At 59.7% G+C, this 17,202-nt stretch overlaps 3 protein-coding genes across 5 annotated transcripts in view; 1 reads left to right on the top strand and 2 right to left on the bottom strand.

The window, feature by feature from the left end:
• Positions 1-2,423: 2,423 nt before the first annotated feature.
• On the bottom strand, positions 2,424-5,455 carry COX6A2 (cytochrome c oxidase subunit 6A2). Its single transcript, XM_075929124.2, has 3 exons — positions 5,238-5,455; positions 2,942-3,084; positions 2,424-2,569 (listed from the first exon to the last, which is right to left on the bottom strand). The coding sequence occupies exons 1-3, from the start codon at positions 5,335-5,337 to the stop codon at positions 2,474-2,476; spliced, it is 339 nt and encodes a 112-aa protein (XP_075785239.1). The 5' UTR covers positions 5,338-5,455; the 3' UTR covers positions 2,424-2,473.
• Positions 5,456-7,504: 2,049 nt separating this feature from the next.
• Positions 7,505-9,175, top strand: LOC102456868 (uncharacterized). The gene has a single exon (XM_006120130.3). The coding sequence runs from the start codon at positions 7,811-7,813 to the stop codon at positions 8,744-8,746; it is 936 nt and encodes a 311-aa protein (XP_006120192.3). The 5' UTR covers positions 7,505-7,810; the 3' UTR covers positions 8,747-9,175.
• A 3,638-nt stretch (positions 9,176-12,813) lies between these two features.
• Positions 12,814-17,202, bottom strand: part of LOC102456459 (integrin alpha-D-like) — a 44,540-nt gene continuing 40,151 nt past the window's right edge. For 2 of the 3 annotated variants that reach the window (XM_089778912.1, XM_075928898.2), the window contains 3 exons: positions 14,141-14,284; positions 13,874-13,966; positions 12,814-12,921 (listed from right to left, as the gene is read on the bottom strand). In XM_089778912.1, coding sequence (XP_089635038.1) covers positions 12,850-12,921; positions 13,874-13,966; positions 14,141-14,284 — 309 coding nt within the window. In that variant the 3' untranslated portion in view covers positions 12,814-12,849. The remainder of the gene's footprint in view (positions 12,922-13,873; positions 13,967-14,140; positions 14,285-17,202) is intronic. The other variant, XM_089778910.1, reaches the window with a different exon arrangement.

The raw sequence follows: 17,202 nt of genomic DNA, 5'->3' as shown, positions 1-17,202 counted from the left end.
TGGGACCAGTTTGAGGCCAGAGGGCTGGGGAGGGGCCTGGTGGGGTGGTAAGTCTGGGCTGGGCTGCAGCAGCTGGTGGGGGGGCGCCCTGCTCCCTTGGGGGTACAAATCTCGCTCAGGTGTCCAACTCAGGCGGACTCGGCAGGGCTTGGACGGCAGCCGGGCATGAGCAATTAACATCCCCGCAGGCAGATGCTGGGTGCGGCACCGCTCTTTAGCGGAGAGAGGCAGCAGCCAGCACCACGGGTGGGACAGTGACGCCAGACAAACGCCAGCCCCCTTGTAGGCATTGGGGCAAATTCCTGTGAGCCGAGGAGGGGTCTCTGCCGCCCACCGGCTTCGGAGCCCGCCTGAGGCCGCACTGTCGTTGGCCCACACGGGGACGGGGTGAAATCCCCCGGCCCGCTGGCACCAGCGGGTCAGCCGAGCCCATCGCATGAGCCCCTCTCGCCGTGACAGCTCCAAAGCGGCGAGAAAAGTTTTCGGAAGAAATGTTCCCACACGGGCGGGTGATTCCCACAGTGGCCACCGCAGGGCTCCAGGGATCGGGCCGCGTCCGAGGCAGGGGACGGGTCTGCCCCAGGGAGGTTGGCTTGAGGGGGCAGGGGCCCTGGGCCTGAGAGCAAAGAGGGAGGGAGGCTGTGGCTTTCCATGGTTCTTTCTGCGCGAGGAATCCGTCCTCTCCCCCTCGCTCTGTGATGGAGAATTAAAGGGCCGAAGCCAATGAGCTCTGGACGGGAGCGGGGCCACCAGGGACCTTCCTTTCCTCGGGGCCTGGACACCTGAGTCCCTGGGCCCTGTGTGGGTGGGCCGGGCGAGCCCTGCCTGCAGCCCTGGGGGAGAGGCAGCCAGAGGTGGCCCAGGGGAGGGACAGAAACAGCAGCAGAGGCAGGAAATGGCTGCCCAGAGGGCCCCCTCTCAGCCCCAGGCGTGGGGGGCGATTGCAGGAGGCTGGTACAGAGGGAGGGGGAAATGGGCAAAGGCCACAGAGCCCCTGGCAAGGGGCAATTGGGGAGGGTAGCAAGGAGTGCTGGAATAGAGGGGGCTGAGTAGGGCCCCCCCCCCCGCAGCTGGTGGAAGCGCGCCCGGAAGGGACGATTTAAATCCCCCAAACTCCTGGGGTTTGGCCCCAGCTCAGGGACAAGAGTGGGGTCTGGCGGGGTGGGGGGCAGGATTCCCGGGTTCCATGCTCCATGTGACCCTGTGCACAGTGTCTCTGCCGGCCTCTGTTCCCCCTCTGGGCTAACAAGCACCTCGCTCGGCTCGGGGGCCACAGCACGGGCCCCAGGTCTGGCCTGACAGTGCCCTCGACCTGGCTCCTTTCAGTCAGAGACCCAGAGGGAGGAAAGAGCCCTCAGGAGGCATCGAGTCCAGCCCCCTGCCCAAGGCAGGACCAACCCACCTCAATCAGCCCAGCCAGGGCTTGGTCAAGCCGGGACGTCAAAACCTCTAGGGATGGAGAGTCCACCCGTCCCTAAGGAACCCAGCCCAGCGCTTCCCCACCTGCCTAGGGAAATAGCTTTTCCTAATCTCCAACCTAGACCTCCCACCCGTAACCTGAGCCCATTGCTCCTCGGTCTGCCATCCGTCACCCCTGAGAACAGCCTCCCTCCAGCCTCTTTCGAACCCCCCTTCAGGGAGTTGCAGGCTGCTGTCAAGGCCCCACTCGCTGCTGCTAGAAAGGGACTCACCCCCTGCTCTCTTTGCACCTGGCTTCCCCCCCTCCCCCCACCCAGCAGGTTGGTCTTATTAAAATGGGCATGTGATTGATGAGGAAAGACTCAACGGGACGCTGGCGCTGGGGATCAAAACTCGGGGCTGTTCCCCCTCTCTGGTGATAATCCCTCCCGTTGTGGGAATGAAGGGTTCGATCCACCCTGGAAGGCCTGCTCACCCCTACCCGCTCTCAGCCGAGCTCAGCAGGGTCCCCCTAATGCAGCCACTGCCCCCGCTTTCCACCTGAAGGTGCCATGAGCTGGTTGGGTGACTACACTGAGCTAGAGGCTGCTTACCCAGGGATATTTCCCCTGGCAGATACAGGTGGGGCAGCGGGGCTGCTTAGCCAGGGATCCCTGGCCTGAGGCCCGAGATGCAGCCATCTCTGGGGTAGGGCAAGCTGGTGTCCAACAGCAACTCCGCAATAGAATTTCAGCCAGCTGGGGAAGGGGAGCTGGCTCGCCGGAGCGGGGGACGTGGGGAGGCAGAATGGGCTTCCTGGAGCTGGGCTTTGGCCCATTGTCCACCCCAATGCTGGAGCCAGGGCTGCGACTCATGAAGCCAGACTAACGACGCTCCCAGACGGAGCAGCGCGACCCCTCCTGGCTGGTCGCATCTTCAGCACCCGGCTCCTGTCTGGGTGGCGCACAGAGACCAGAATTCCCAGCCCGTTCCTTGGGCCGGAACGGAAATAAATCCACTGGGAGACCAATCCGCTCCGATTTATTGGCACGAGGCCTGGGGAGGCCGGCCCAGCTCAGTGGTGACCCCCCGCTTTCTCGTAGCCTGTGGGCAGGGGGTTGGTGTGGGGGTTGTGGAAGAAGGAGTGGTTCCCGTCACCCCAGGGAAAGGCCTGCAAAGGGAGAGAGGGGGTCAGAGAATCGGAGAGCTGGCAGAGACCTCCGGAGTCATCGAGTCCAGCCCCCTGCCTAAAGCAGGACCAACCCAACTCAGTCAGCCCAGCCAGGGCTTGGTCAAGCCGGGACTTAAAAACCTCTAGGGATGGAGATTCCACCCCTCCCTAGGGAACCCGTCCCAGAGCCTCCGCGCCCTCTGGGGAGAGTGTATCCCTGTGCCCTGGCTTTCCCAGGGCTGGCTGCCATGAGGCCAGAAAACTCACCGCCCCTCTGAGCTGGGGATGCTGTCCCCAGCCCCATAGGCCTGTCTAGCCTGGTATCCCACCCCCCTCTGTCCTGCCCCGAGTCAGCCCCATGATTCCTTGTACCTTGGTGCGGATGCGCAGGTGGTGGTAGGGCACAAACTCCTCAGGCTTGTGGGAGTGATGCTCTTTCTGCAGCCAGGCGTTCAGCATGCAGATCGCCACGCCGGGCAGCGCCACCACGAACGTCAGGATCCTCCATGTCCTGGCTGCAGACACAGGCATCGCACAGTGCATGCCCCCGGGAGCTGCCCTGGGGCATGGGGGCCAGGATGGATGGCCCAGGAGAGCGCCTCCAGCTGAGCCCCTACAATCCTGCTACCGTCAGCACAGCGCCCCCTAGTTCTTCATTGGGGCCAGCACCGACAGAGAAGAGAGCGCCCCCTGCTGAACCACCTGTGTGCTCCCTGCGGCCCAGCGCCCCCTGCTGAACCACCTGTGTGCTCCCTGCGGCCAGCGCCCCCTGCTGAACCACCTGTGTGCTCCTGCGGCTCAGCGCCCCCTGCAGAACCACCTGTGTGCTCCCTGCGGCCCAGCGCCCCCTGCTGAACCACCTGTGTGCTCCTGCGGCTCAGCGCCCCCTGCAGAACCACCTGTGTGCTCCCTGCGGCCCAGCGCCCCCTGCTGAACCACCTGTGTGCTCCCTGTGGCCCAGCGCCCCCTGCTGAACCACCTGTGTGCTCCTGCGGCTCAGCGCCCCCTGCAGAACCACCTGTGTGCTCCCTGCGGCTCAGCGCCCCCTGCAGAATCACCTGTGTGCTCCCTGCGGCCCAGCGCCCCCTGCAGAACCACCTGTGTGCTCCTGCGGCTCAGCGCCCCCTGCAGAACCACCTGTGTGCTCCCTGCGGCCCAGCGCCCCCTGTTGAACCACCTGTGTGCTCCCTGCGGCCCAGCGCCCCCTGCTGAACCACCTGTGTGCTCCCTGCGGCCCAGCGCCCCCTGCTGAACCACCTGTGTGCTCCCTGCGGCCCAGCGCCCCCTGCTGAACCACCTGTGTGCTCCCTGCGGCTCAGCGCCCCCTGCTGAACCAACTGTGTGCTCCTGCGGCTCAGCGCCCCCTGCTGAACCAACTGTGTGCTCCTGCGGCTCAGCGCCCCCTGCTGAACCACCTGTGTGCTCCCTGCGGCCCAGCGCCCCCTGCTGAACCACCTGTGTGCTCCTGCGGCTCAGCGCCCCCTGCTGAACCACCTGTGTGCTCCCTGTGGCACAGCGCCCCCTGCTGAACCACCTGTGTGCTCCCTGCGGCACGGCGCCCCCTGCAGAACCACCTGTGCCCCCTAGTGCTGCCCTGGGGACAGCACTGACCGGAGGAGAGCCCCCCCCCCACTGAACCACTGTAACACAACAGAACCCACCCCACCTCCCTACCTTGAGTACGTCCCTTATCCTGCCTTCCTAGTGCCTGAGCCAGATCCAGCCTGGGGAGGGCACCCTCTGCTCTGAGCCCCTGCCCAGCTCCCAGTGCCCCCTCGTGCTGCGCTAGGGATCAGCGCGGCCAGACGGGAGCGCCCCCCCCCCGAGCTCCCGCTCCCCTATAGCACAACCCCTCCCCCCCAGTAGGGGTCAGTTTCAAAGTCACTCCTTGCCTGCAGTCTCCCGCTCCTCCTGGTGGGTAAATATAGCCCAGGCCGGAGGCTCTGGCAGCTCTCCAGGGCCCAGTCCCACAGCCGTGCCAGGGAGGGCCCAGCCCAGCCAGGGGAATACACAGAGCTGCTCAGCCCCCTCCCAGCCACAGAGGACTCCCTGGGGTGGGTTAGGAGCCAGCTCCTAAGACACCCGATGCTTGACCATGGGGACACACATATGGGTCATTCCTGCCTCGGCCCCTGGCGCCCTGAAGCTGGCTGGGAGGCCCTGCTGGGCTCAGCTGCACAGGACTGCATGGCGGGGGGGGGAGGCGGGGGGGAGGCTGTTCTACTCCTGCTGCAAGACCCCACCGAATGCCTTTGTCTTGGCTGGGTCAATGGCCAAATCAGTCCCCCCCACCGATATTCTCCCACCTCCAGAGCAGGGCAGCCTGGGGGGCGAGGTTCCCCCCTTAATTCCCCTGCTGCACACACAGCCCCCCCTCCACACACCATCCCTTCCCGGGAGCGGGGAGCGCTGGGTCCCAGGCCTAGCCAGCCCCCAGCCTTTGAAGAGGGCTGCTGGGGGGTAGGGGGAGTGTCTGTGATGGAGACGTTGGGGCTGAGGCCTGACAAACTCATTTCCCAAGGCCACAGCAGCTTAGACAGGATGGGAGCCAGCGCCTCCTACTGGGGAAAGGCCCCAAGTCCCATTCCCCTCCCCCCAGCCAGTCCCCCAGTGTCCCTGGGGCTGGATCAGAAGGGGCACCGAGAAAGGCCCCCTACCCCATGCTCACCTGCTTTCATGTCCCCGTGGTGGCCCCCGGCGCTGGCCGACCCCGTGGCTAAACCTCGCCCCCGGGGCACCAGCGGGGCCAGTCTCCCCCACAGGCTCATGCTGGGCGGAAGCAGTGAGAGAAACCCAGGCAGCAACGTCTGAAACTGACACTCAGCCGTGACCTCCGTCCCTCCACCGTCTGCTCTTCTCTGGTGGCTGGGGGGCCTTCCCCAAGGCCCCCTCCCCGGGCTCATCTGACCCAGCGTGGCCAATGAGGCAGAAGCCAGCAGGACAAACATGCCCAGCTGGGGCTCGGTCCAAAATACTCTTGTCTCATCACGTGCCCCCGACAAGGTCTCTCTGAGCCTGGCCTGGTGCCCAACAATGTGCTTGGTGAGAGAGACAGCGAGAGATACAGAGAGACAAAGACACACGCACGGACAGAGAGAGAGAGACAGCGAGAGACACACAGAGAGACAGACACTCACACACAGACACAGAGACAGACACTCACACACAGACACAGAGACAGACACACACACACACACACACTCACAGACAAACACAGAGACAGACAGACACACACACAGAGAGACACAGAGAGAGACACACACACACTCACAGACAGACAGAGCGAGACAGACACACACCCTGGCGAGCCAAAGGCTGTAAGGCAGTCGGGCCGTGTATTAGAGCAGAGGCTGATAGGTTTATTATCGAGAACATGAATTTGGTAGCGGGGTGAATGTTTTCGGCATGGGCTGTTTGTATAAACATTGCTCAAGGCTGGTGTCGATAACCCCCCATCGACCAGCAGAGGCAGCCTGATGGATTAGCAGCCAGGGACCTACGGGCTCTTGGTAGCCGCATCTGTCCTGCCCGATTTGGTTCCTACCCATGGTTGAGTCTGACCAGCGTGGTGGTGGGAATGGTGTCCGGGTGTCCGGGTGGTGTGATCACTGTACGCGGCGGACTCTCGGAACAGTGACTCTTATCAGGAGCAAGGGGAGGGAACAGACAGGAAATTCAGACAACAGGAATACACCCCACCACGGAACGTCCCGGCCTGTAAGGGCCAGGGTACCTCGCCGGGATCCTTTGCATGGCCTAGGAAACAGCACAACTCCCCCCGCCCACCGAGCCGTTCCTTGCTCCTAGGCGCTCAGCATGGAGCCAGGGTGCCCGGACTGTGCCTAGGGGGGCAATAAACCCGGCTAAGTGCCCCCTAAGCTACATGGGCATGAAACTGCGCAGCTGCCTATTAAGCACAACACAGGCCTCCGGGCTTCCTTGGGGGGAGGGATTGGGGGGGGTCTCTCCCAGGTGTGGCCCTTCCTGTGCCGAATGAGCACAGAGCGGCGTCCACAGCCCTTCCAGCGCCGCGGGGGGGGGGGGGTCTCTCCCCGGGGTGGGGGCGCTGGTGCCCCCTGTGGGTGGCGCTCTGGCGAAAGTTGGAGCATTTATGGGGGGGGTTCTTCCACGAGGGCGGGGTGGGCTCTCCCCTGGGGGGGTCTCTCGGCTGCCAGGCAGCCCTGCTCTGACTCAGGCTGGTGTCTCCCCCTGCTCGGGGCTTTGGGGGGCCCCGCGGGTCTCCCAGCCCCGGCCCGATGGGGGTTCGCGTCTCTGTTCTCCCCATGGGGGTGGTGGAAGGAAGCAGAGACGCAGCCGAGCTAGAAACCAGAAACAAGCCGCCCCCAGCTCCGAATGCGGCCCCGGCCGGGGGACACTGCGGGCTCAGATACACCGACCCCCCCTCCGTGCTGCTCCAGAGCCGGCTGCGCCCGGGCTGGGGGGCTCCGGAACCAGCCGCCTTTCGGCTCCGATCCCCAGTCCCCGCGCCCGCTTTCCCCAGGCAGCGAGTTCCCGCGCCCCCACTCACCGCCCGCCGGAGCGCGCCCTTCCCGGCCCTGCGGCTGCTGTCCGGGACCCCTCCCACCAACCCGCCAGCGCTTGGACGCGGGTTCGAGACCCAGCCCCGACCAGGGCGCTCCGGCACAGCTGGATCCCGCCCCCGGCACAGCTGGATCCCGCCCCTATGGGGACAGGCTTTAGCCAAGGCCTGGGAAGGGTTAATCCCAACCCCGCCCCTTCCCCGGGCACGTGATGCTGGGCGGGGGGGGGGGACTGTAATAGGACAAGTCGAGACAACGGGGCGGGTAGCACCGGGGCGCCCCGGCCGGAGCGGGGTCCCGAACTCGGGTCCAGGCGCTGGCGGAGTGGGGGGAGGGGCCCCAGCCTGTAGCCGCAGGGCCCGGCCGGGCGGTGGATGGGAGCGCGGGGCGCAGAGGTAGGAACTCGCTGCTTGGGGGAAGCGGACCCAGATCGGAGCTGAAAAGCGGCTGGTTCCGCAGCCCCCGGCCCAGCCAGCTCGGGGTCTGTGCCTCTGAGCCCAGCAGGGTCCCGCTGGCCTGGGGCCGCAATCGGAGCCGGGGCGGGGTGTGCAAGGAGGGGGGTACCTGGTTCCTACACAGATCCCATCAGGCTTGGAGACCAGAGCTGCACTGGGCACTCGTGGGGGGCGCCCCAAAAGCCTGAGCAGGGGGAGACACCGGCCTGAATCCGAGCTGGCCAGCGGGCCCCCCCCCCCTCCCCATGGAAGAAAAACCCCATAAATGCCCCGACTGCCGGAAAACCTTCAGCCAGAGCTCCACCCTCCGGCGGCACCGGCGCACCCACACGGGGGAGCGCCCCTACCCCTGTGCCCGGTGCGGGAAGAGCTTTGCCGACAGCTCCAACCTCCTTCGCCACCAGCGGAGCCACACGGGGGAGCGCCCCTACACCTGTGCCCGGTGCGGGAAGAGCTTCGGGCACAGCGCCACGCTGGCCAAGCACGGCAGGATCCACACGGGGGAGCGCCCCTACCCGTGCGAGGAGTGCGGGAAGAGCTTCTCGGAGAGCGCCAAGCTCCTGGAGCACCAGAGGATCCACACGGGCTTGAAACCCTACAAGTGCCCGAGCTGCGGGAAAGCCTTCTGCCACAGCTCCTCGCTGGCCAACCACCAGCGGGTGCACACGGGCGAGCGGCCCTACCAGTGCCCCGAGTGCGAGAAGAGCTTCGGGCGCCGCTCCATGCTCGTGCGCCATCGGCGGAGCCACACCGGGGAGCGCCCCTATAGGTGCCTTTGCTGCGGGAAGGCCTTTGCCGCGCTCTCCGTCCTGGTCCAGCACGAGCGCGTCCACACGGGGGAGAAACCTCACCAGTGCGCCCAGTGCGGGAAGCGGTTCAGCGACCCTTCCGTCCTCATCCGGCACGCGCGCACCCACACGGGCGAGCGGCCCTACACGTGCGCCCACTGCGGGAAGGGCTTCAGCCAGAGCTCCACCCACACCCAGCACCTGAGAACCCACACCGGCGAGCGGCCCTACCAGTGCGGGGAGTGCGGGAAAAGCTTCAGCGTGAGCTCCAGCCTGGTGGTCCACCAGAGGAGCCACACGGGAGAGAGACCCTACCAGTGTCCCGACTGCGGGAAGAGCTTTAGTGGCTGGCCAAATTTTAGCCGGCATCTGCGGACCCACGCCCAGGAGTAAACCCGGGAGGTGATCTGATTCAGGGCAAGGTAACTGTGAATGCTCTGGGCTCTTTAGACACCAGGGAACCCCTGGAACAGAGAGACCCTACAAAAACCCCAACTGCAGCCAGAGCCTCTGCCTCAGCTTGGCATTTAGGGTCTGTCTGGGGCAACCCTACAAACGCGGCTGGCAGACTTTTAATTGCAGGACAAACCACTAATGTTCATCAGAGGATCCACAGCAGAGACCGGCCTGAGAAATACCGGGGCAGTAAGCGTGGTACACAGCTCCGAGCAGGACTTGTGTCGTGGAGGAGGTGCGGGGCTTTGTGGTTAACGTGGGGAGGGTGGCGACCTGGTGTCTTCTCTACCTCTTGGTTTTGGACATGCCATTTTGTGGCCCTGGTGCAATCATCTGAGAGGTTAAAAATTCAACTTGACCATGAAATGGTTGGTTTGTTCTGAATGTAGCTGTTCAGACTGTGGTAAGGAAGGGGGAGGAGAATTAAGTGTGCCTGAGGCTCATCGTGTCCCTTTGGGGTCCTGTTCCTGTGCCCCATTGGTTAGGACTGTTGGGGTTAGCCGTGTCCGTGTGTCCAGGCGACACTACAGTGAGGTCACAGAATCCCAGGGCTGGAAGAGCCCAGCCCCCTGCTCAAACAGGACCAACCCAACTCAATCAGCCCAGCCAGGGCTTTGCCAAGCCAGGACTTCAAAACCTCTAGAGATGGAGATTCCACCCGTCCCTAGGGAACCCAGCCCAGCGCTTCCCCACCTGCCTAGGAAAATAGCTTTTCCTAATAACCAACCTAGACCTCCCCCACTGTAACTTGAGACCATTGCTCCTTGTTCTGCCATCACTGAGAACAGCCTCTCTCCAGTCTCTTTGGAACCCCCGTAAGGCAGCTGAAGGCTGCTCTCAAATCCCCCCTCACTCTGCTCTTCTGCAGACTAAACAAACCCAAATCCCTCAGCCTCTCCTCATAGGTCATGTGCTCCAGCCACCTCATCACTTTGGTTGCCCTCTGCCGTCAACGTAAGCTGCCTCATATCAACCTAACCCTGTTAATGTCAACGGTCAGATGTAGTTCCCACCATGGGAAGTCTCCCCCTACACCAGTGCCCATGAGTGTAGCTACCTTTCAGAAACCATCCCCCAGTGCCCCACCCTGGCAGTTAAATCGGTGCGAGCCCTTCTGGTGAACACATGTGCAGCTGACACGAGGCGCATAGTGTGCACGTGTGAAACCGATTCAGTTCCTGCAGCAGCTGTACATTGACATAACTTAGAGGAACTTAACTTTGTTGTGTAGATTGGCCCTGTGTCCAGCATCCCACACAGCTACCTGCTTCTGCCTGGCCAGACCGGATCTGATGCACAAACGCCCTCACTAAGGGACAGGCGGGGAGGGGCGGGGGGTGTCTTACTTCTTGGGACACTGCCTCAGCTTTCTCCAGGCCAGACATGGAGAGGGGCCCTGTCCCAGGACACCCCATTCCGCTGCCTTTTCTCTGTGCCAAGCCCAGAGGCCTCAAGTCGCAGGCTGAGTTGCTGAAAAGCTAATGTCTGACAGGCGGGTAGGTTCCTCGCCTGACCGCTGAATACAATGCAAAGCAGTGACTGGCGTAAAGCCAACCCGCTGGTACAGGCACCGCACCCGTGTCCTGCCCTGAGCCTGATCTGCAGCACTACCTGGATCGATGTACACCCCTCCCCCTTCGCCTTTCCAGAGCTAAGGAAAGAACCCAGGAGTCCTGGCTCCCCCGCTCCCTCAATCTCTAAACCCCACTGCCCAACAACTGGGGATAGGACCCCGGAGTCCTGCTCCCCACCCCACCCAACCTCTAGACCGCTCCAGAGCTCCCAGTCCAACCCGGAGTGGCTAATATCTGTGGGCAGTCCTGGAGCTAGCTAGGGTTGTGGCACAGCTGCACAGCCCCCCCCCCCCCTTGCTTTCCCAGCAGCTGAGGGGACTCTCCATCCCAAGGGCAGTTTGGCTCCGATCCCCACCGTGCCACAACGCTTCCTCCAGGCAGCAATTTCCTCTGCTGCGGTTTCCCTCCTAGGGGCCTCCTTGCGGCTCCTCTGAGTCTGCCCCACACCCAGCGCCCCCACTCAGTTCACTGCGGGGACTCGCCTCTGCGCACTGGGAGTGAGGCCAGGCAAGCGGCAGGGAGCGGGGCTGCAAGGCAGGGCCCTGCCCTGTTTACACCCCCTGCCAGCAGCGCTCTGGTGCTCATTGGTTTGAACCCTCTGAGGCCCCGGGGGCAGGGGGATTCCCTCCAGGGAAAGAACCAGGGAGCCCCACAGCTTCCTACCCGCACCACCACCGACCCCGCTCGCCAGGCCTCCTGGTGCAATGGGCCCCGCTCGCCAGTGCGCTCAGCCTTCTCTCCTGAGCCAGGCAGAGCAGGTTCTTCACCTGCCCCTCGCTGTGCAGTCAGGGCGACGTCCCATCCTCACCTGGCCTAGCCCAGGCGCAGGCTGCCAGCGTCTGTCCTCCGAGCGCCAAACATCAGTCGCGGCAGGTCAGGCAGAGCACGATGTCACTGACAAAGGCTGCGGGCTTGGTTCGGCGGCCAAGGCACGCGGCCAGGTTTATTGTCAGCGGAGCATGGCCTTCGTTCCCTCTTTATGGGTACCCTGACTCATCTGTGCTCATTGCCACGAGCCTGCTTAGTTCACCGCAGGATCTTCCATGGCCCCGTAGGCTGGACAAAGGGTTAAGGTGAAGTACCCGTATATTGATAGACTGAGCCAAACGACTTTTACACATCTTCTTACGTGCTCTGTGACATCTGTTTGCTCCCTCCCCTTCTCTGCTATCCTGGACAAAACATTGGTTCTTTTGTCAAAGGGCATTATCATGTGCTAGGTGGGAATGTGTTTGTACTGGAATCTGTTTATGTAAATGTCTAGCACCTCGTACACTAGCGACAGCTTGGCCCACTTCACGTTCTGAACAGCAAACCTGTAGGCATCTGCTTTCATACATGGTCTGACTTTGATCATAGCCTTTGTTTCATAACAGACTCCCTTGCTTTCTCTCTCCCTCCCCTCACTCGCACATCAGTCTCTGCAGCTCTAGCTGCAGCACTGGGTCTTAACTCTATCATGTGGCAGTGAGTTCCTCAGGGTCAATCTCCAGCGTAGGAATTTTTTTTCCCTTTGTAATCAGTATGAAAAATAGTTTCGGATTTTTGCCTGAGGTGGGAGTTGGCTCAGAGCTGACAACTCAGTCCCTTTGTCACCCTATTTACAGAAACTTTGAAATGACTGAAGAATTCAGACAAAGGATGTTGGGAGCTGGTTGTTTCAGAAGTACTACAATCGCACTTTGAGGCCCTGACCCAGTATCAATGTGCTGGGTACTGCATAGATCAGCCAGGGGTGGGCAAATATTGGCCCCTGGGTAAGAACCGATCTACTAGGGTTAGCTCCTGACAGGCCCCCCCACAACTATATTTACTTGCACAGCCACAGGTACCAGCTATTGCAGCTCCCATTGCCCATGGGTCACCATTCCCAGCCAATGGGAGCTGCAGGAAGCAGTGTTCCAGTCTGCACCACTTCCCACCTCACTCTCCAGCATATGGTACCTGCTCAGGTTGCTAACACATGGACACTGCTCCACACTGTGGCTGGTTTGCACTGGCACATCTTGCCCTAGCACAACAGCTAAGCATTCGAGCCCAGTGATGAATAGGGAGGTTGTGCCCCACACAGCAGTGTTGTGCAATGCGCCCGGAACATGAGGCCTGCCGCAAGGCCTGAGGCTGGAACCAAAGTCAGCAGAAGCTGTGCTGTGAGCAAATGCCAGGCCCTGTCAAAAGCAGACCCTTTCCTGACCCTTCCTTGTCTGGGACATGAGCTTGGCACAGACAGAGCTGGCATTGCTAAAACACCCGGAAATATATAAACACGTCCCGGCAGGCCAGCACAAGCACACCCCACCTCACAGCTGCTAAGATGGTTTGCCAGGAGTCATGAAGGGGGGATGACTTGTCTGAAACAGCAGGAGAAGGGTAAATCAGACGGAGGAGAAAATCAGGCATCGTAAATGGTAACACGCAAACTTGTGGGGAAACATTTTCCCTGGCCACTCAATCACAGATTTAATTTCACCGCTCAATGAGAGAGCTAGCGACTGCAGAACTGGAGTTCATTTGCGTGTTTGACACTGTATCCCTGGGCTGGAATAAAGATATTAACTGGTCAATGCACTACAAAGGCAATTTCTCCTGCCTTTGACATTCACATTTCACATCAATAGCTATGAAAGGGACACATCCAACCCATTTAATTCACTTCATTAACAAGGGTCCTACAAGTGACAACTAGCTGCTTTTGTGGTTATATAGCCCCTGGATTCTGTATTTCCATTTCAACTCAACTGATGAAGTCAGTTTTGCACACGAAAACTCACGAAAATCATACCTTTGTTCATCTCCAAGGGGCCACCCTACTCGCCTTTTTTAAAGTTACAGACTAACTACTCTGAGAGCACTTTAGGAGACAGGAAATGTGACCTGATCACAGACAAGTAGATGTGGAGAAATTGGAAAGGGCACAGAGAAGAGCGACAAGAATGATTAAAGGTCTAGAGAACATGACCTATGCAGCCAGGCTTCATGAACTGGGCTTGTTTAGTTTGGAAAAAAGAAGATTAAGGGGGGACATGATAGCGGTTTTCAAATATCTAAAAGGGTGTCACAAGGAGGAAGGAGAAAATTTGTTCCTCTTGGTTTCTGAGGACAGGACAAGGAGTAATGGGCTTAAAGTGCAGCAGGGGAGGTTTAGATTGGACATTAGGAAAAAATTCCTAACTGTCAGGGTGGTCAAATATTGGAATAAATTGCCAAGGGAGGTGGTGGAATCTCCCTCTCTGGAGATATTTAAGAACAGGTTAGATAGACATCTGTCAGGGATGGTGTAGACGGAGCGTGGTCCTGCCTTGAGGGCGGGGGGCTGGACTCGATGACCTCTTGAGGTCCCTTCCAGTCCTATTATTCTATGATTCTATGATTCTATCTCTGCTCTAAACCCCCAGACTCCACTTCCTTCCAGAGCAGGGACAAGAGACCTGGCTCCCAGCTCTAACCACTAGCCCATGCTCTCGCTATCCCAGCACGGTCACTCTGGTACCTGGCGCTGGACAAATCCCTCCTTCTGGGTGTATTTTTTCTCCTCATATTCAATCCGGGCCTCGCTCACCAGGGTCACTTTCTGCTGCTGAGTCTGGAACAGAGAAACTCCCTGTCCCTGACCAGAAATGACACCGACCTGCCCAGAGCATCACCCCAGGGGTCCAGAGCAATTGACAGGCCGGTCGTACAGGAGCAATCCCTGGCCCTGAGATGCAGCCACCTCTGGGGAGGCCACCGCGACTGTTCACGAGGGGGGATCACTCACCTGGCCGGAAGGCAGAGGCAGCTCTCGTACCTGGGAGACCCACTGGAAGCCGACGTTCCCTTTGATCATGAACTCCAGTGGCTGCTGCATTTCCAGGGAGGCGATTGTGCACCGGATCTTCTTACAGGTGGCCACGGAGCAGTCCTGGGGTGGAAGGATATCGCCGGGTGAGGGTCACCATTATGAATCACTGTTTTCATAAGAACTTGTTCAAATTCCAAAGATCTAATATAGGTCGCCAACTGCCCGACTTCTTTTGAGTGAGAAAATAATGGAAATAGAAGCCCCTGCCTTTGAACTCTTCTGGGACTGGCTCTATTGCACCTGTGGGGAGTAGGTGGTTGACTTCAGTGCATAGCAGGGTCTCATGAGATGGGTCCCTGAAGAGGGACAGGGTGGGGATGGAGTGGGGGGGTATGGTAACGAAGGGTATGAAGTATCCAGATTGAACTATTTCCAACACCCATTTGTCTGAGGTGATTGAGGCCCGTTGGTGGTAAAAGGGCCTCAGGAGGTGATGGAATTGGTGTGTGTGGTGACTCTTGTCAACGTGGGAGACTATCTGCATACCCTTGACTGAGGCATCAAACCTGCTGTTTGTTATTCGGTGGGGTCTGAGTACGATTGTCGGTGCCGCTTTCACCGGTCTTTTCAGTTTTGGCACCACGGGAGACTTGGGGCGCAGTTTTGCGGTGACGGATGTACCAGGCTTGTCTTCCGAGTTAACTCTGCTCTGTGAGATAGCAGCTAGAGACCTAGTGGGTGACGCCCTAGGTCTTTTGGCCAGTGCTGCCATAGAGGAAGATGCCCTACGCTTCAGAGGCTGGCTTGAAGAGGCCGCCCTGTCAGAGGTTTCCAGCTGAAGCGCTTTATCAAACAAGATCATCCGGAGCCTCATTTCTCTGTCCCGTCTGGCCGTGGCAGTCAGATTTGTGCAATGTAGGTACTATTGAGGGACATGGGTTTCTCTGAGGCAGCGGATACAGGAGGAATGGCCGTCCAAGGTGGGTGTTGCCTCGCGGCAAGTGTCGCACTTTTAAAGCCAGAGGAAAATAGCATTTCGTATCAATAGTTACGAATTAATTAAGGTTTTATTTTTTTTATTTTAAAGATATCAACAGAGACCAACTACATACCTATATAACTATTTACAATAATAACTATACGAACTTGAGGAAGGGCATAAGAGCAGAGGAAAGAACTTGGTTATTATTAAAATATTTTTTTATAACTAGGAAGAATGTGGGAAGAAAAAGGATGTAAGAAGAATAACTATCCGCAGAACAATCTCACGATTGAGGGAGCAAAGAGAGAGGTTGAGGAGACCAGTTCACACCATCTGCAGCCCGAGGCGGTTGAGAGGAACTGGCAGGGGCCGGACTGTGCGAACACACAAAAAAGCACAAATACCGCAAGACACCGCCATTCATGCACGGTCTGGTCGAATGCTGCTATGACAAAATCTCTGTTCTGCAGCACCGGGACGAGTCCAGCACCTACAGTGGAGCACCCACGGGGACATCACTCGAAGAAGGAGGTTTGGTTCCTGTGGTTGCTTTTCAAAAATGACCCCTGCCGAGCCCTGAGGAGTCCACAGGGAACCCCCTGAGCTTCCCAGGCAGCACAACCTTGGGCTAGACAATTCCATTTGTGGGCCTCTGCCCATGGGGCTCTCTCATCCATGCAGGGGGACTCCAGGCTCCGGCCATACAAGCAAGGCCAAAGCTCATCACTGTTTTTCACATCGCCATTCTGACAGAGCTGCAGCAAGAGGAAACGCCTGTCTGTCATCAAACACAGTGGCCTGCAGCCATGTGACAATTAGTTGGGGTTTTTTTAATGACCTTTCATTCCCTAGGACACTTTAACAAAATCATGCAGCCCTTCGGCAAAGCTCCTTGGAAGCCAATAAAGATTTGTCCCTGAGTGAGGCTGTGGGGGGGTTCACACCCGGACATGACCTCTTTTCGGGGGCCCGCTCACTCTCCTGAGGGATTGAAATAAAGATCAAAGTCTCCTGCAGTCCAGAGCCGGCAGCAATTCGTTCCTCCCCTACATCAACAGCTGATTGGCTCCTGGACTGGACAGGGATGGGGTCCTGCTGGGAAGGGCTGACTGAGGGCTGGCTCTGTGTCAGGTACCCTCTTCTGACTTCTCTGGACACCCCCCTGCACTCCCCAAACACCCCTCCAGCCCCCCTCACTGTACATACATCTCTAGCACCCCTAAAACCCATCAGTACCCCCATGAGCCCTGTCAGTAGGCACACCTCTCCAGCTCCCCAACACCCTGCCAGCACCCCGAGGTAGCCCTCAGTGCATGCATCCCCTCCAGCAGCTCCAGCTCCCTTCTCATTATACATACACCCCTCTAGCCCCCCAATGCCCTTCCAGCCCTCCCCCCAGGTAATCCTCTCACTGTACACGCCCTGCTGCCCCAGATACCCTGTCGGCACCCGCAGGTAACCCACAAAGGGAGATGGGACCAAAGAGGCTGCAGGGTAGGAAAGTGGGAGCCAGAGACAGGGGAAGGGCAGGGCACAAAGGAAGGGAAAGAGCTTGCAGAGGAAGAGCAGGGCCAGAGAGAGGCAGCACTGACCGACTGACACAGTTATTGCTGTGTATGGTGTGAGGGGGCATCTGCCCCGCACTGGCCCTAGGAGGGTGAAATCCAGCCCTGGGAGGGGCCTGGGGCTGTGGAGTCAGCAGCTGTGGTGGGTAGCAGCCAATTAGGGCCCGGGGGGGGGGCAGCCCTTTGAAAATGGAGCAGCTGGGTTTGTCGTGGTAACAGCGCTCCCAGTGGAGAGTCTGGTTAAGTTCATAATTGCAGAGATTCCTGCAGAAACAGCTCTCGCATTCGACTGATTTTTTTCCTGCTTCATTTTCTATACTTATAGCATCACAGGGGCACAGAGGGGGCTGCGGGGAGCTTCAGGGCTGCAAGCTCTGGGCAGCGCTTACCTCAGGCAGTTCTTGGTAGCAGCAGGGTCATACATGCACCACGGGCCTGGGGCGGGGCCGCTCATGCGCTGGGCGCCGGGGCCACACGTGCTGCGCTCCCAG

This window comes from Pelodiscus sinensis, chromosome 5 (genome assembly GCF_052426305.1).
Source record: "Pelodiscus sinensis isolate ZL-2025 chromosome 5, ASM5242630v1, whole genome shotgun sequence".
Taxonomy (NCBI): domain Eukaryota; kingdom Metazoa; phylum Chordata; order Testudines; family Trionychidae; genus Pelodiscus; species Pelodiscus sinensis.
The sequence above is the reverse complement of the archived record's forward strand: the minus strand, read 5'-3'. Positions and strand labels throughout refer to the sequence as shown.

What these genes read in the sequence shown, in the direction of transcription:
- LOC102456868 (XM_006120130.3), top strand. Translation starts at nt 7,811, where the DNA reads ATGGAAGAAAAACCCCATAAATGCCCCGACTGCCGGAAAACCTTCAGC.
- COX6A2 (XM_075929124.2), bottom strand. Translation starts at nt 5,337, where the DNA reads ATGAGCCTGTGGGGGAGACTGGCCCCGCTGGTGCCCCGGGGGCGAGGT. An exon ending in CCACGGGGACATGAAAGCAG is followed by an intron (nt 3,085 to 5,237) that starts GTGAGCATGGGG and finishes CTGTGTCTGCAG; the next exon opens with CCAGGACATGGAGGATCCTG. An exon ending in ACCTGCGCATCCGCACCAAG is followed by an intron (nt 2,570 to 2,941) that starts GTACAAGGAATC and finishes CTCCCTTTGCAG; the next exon opens with GCCTTTCCCTGGGGTGACGG.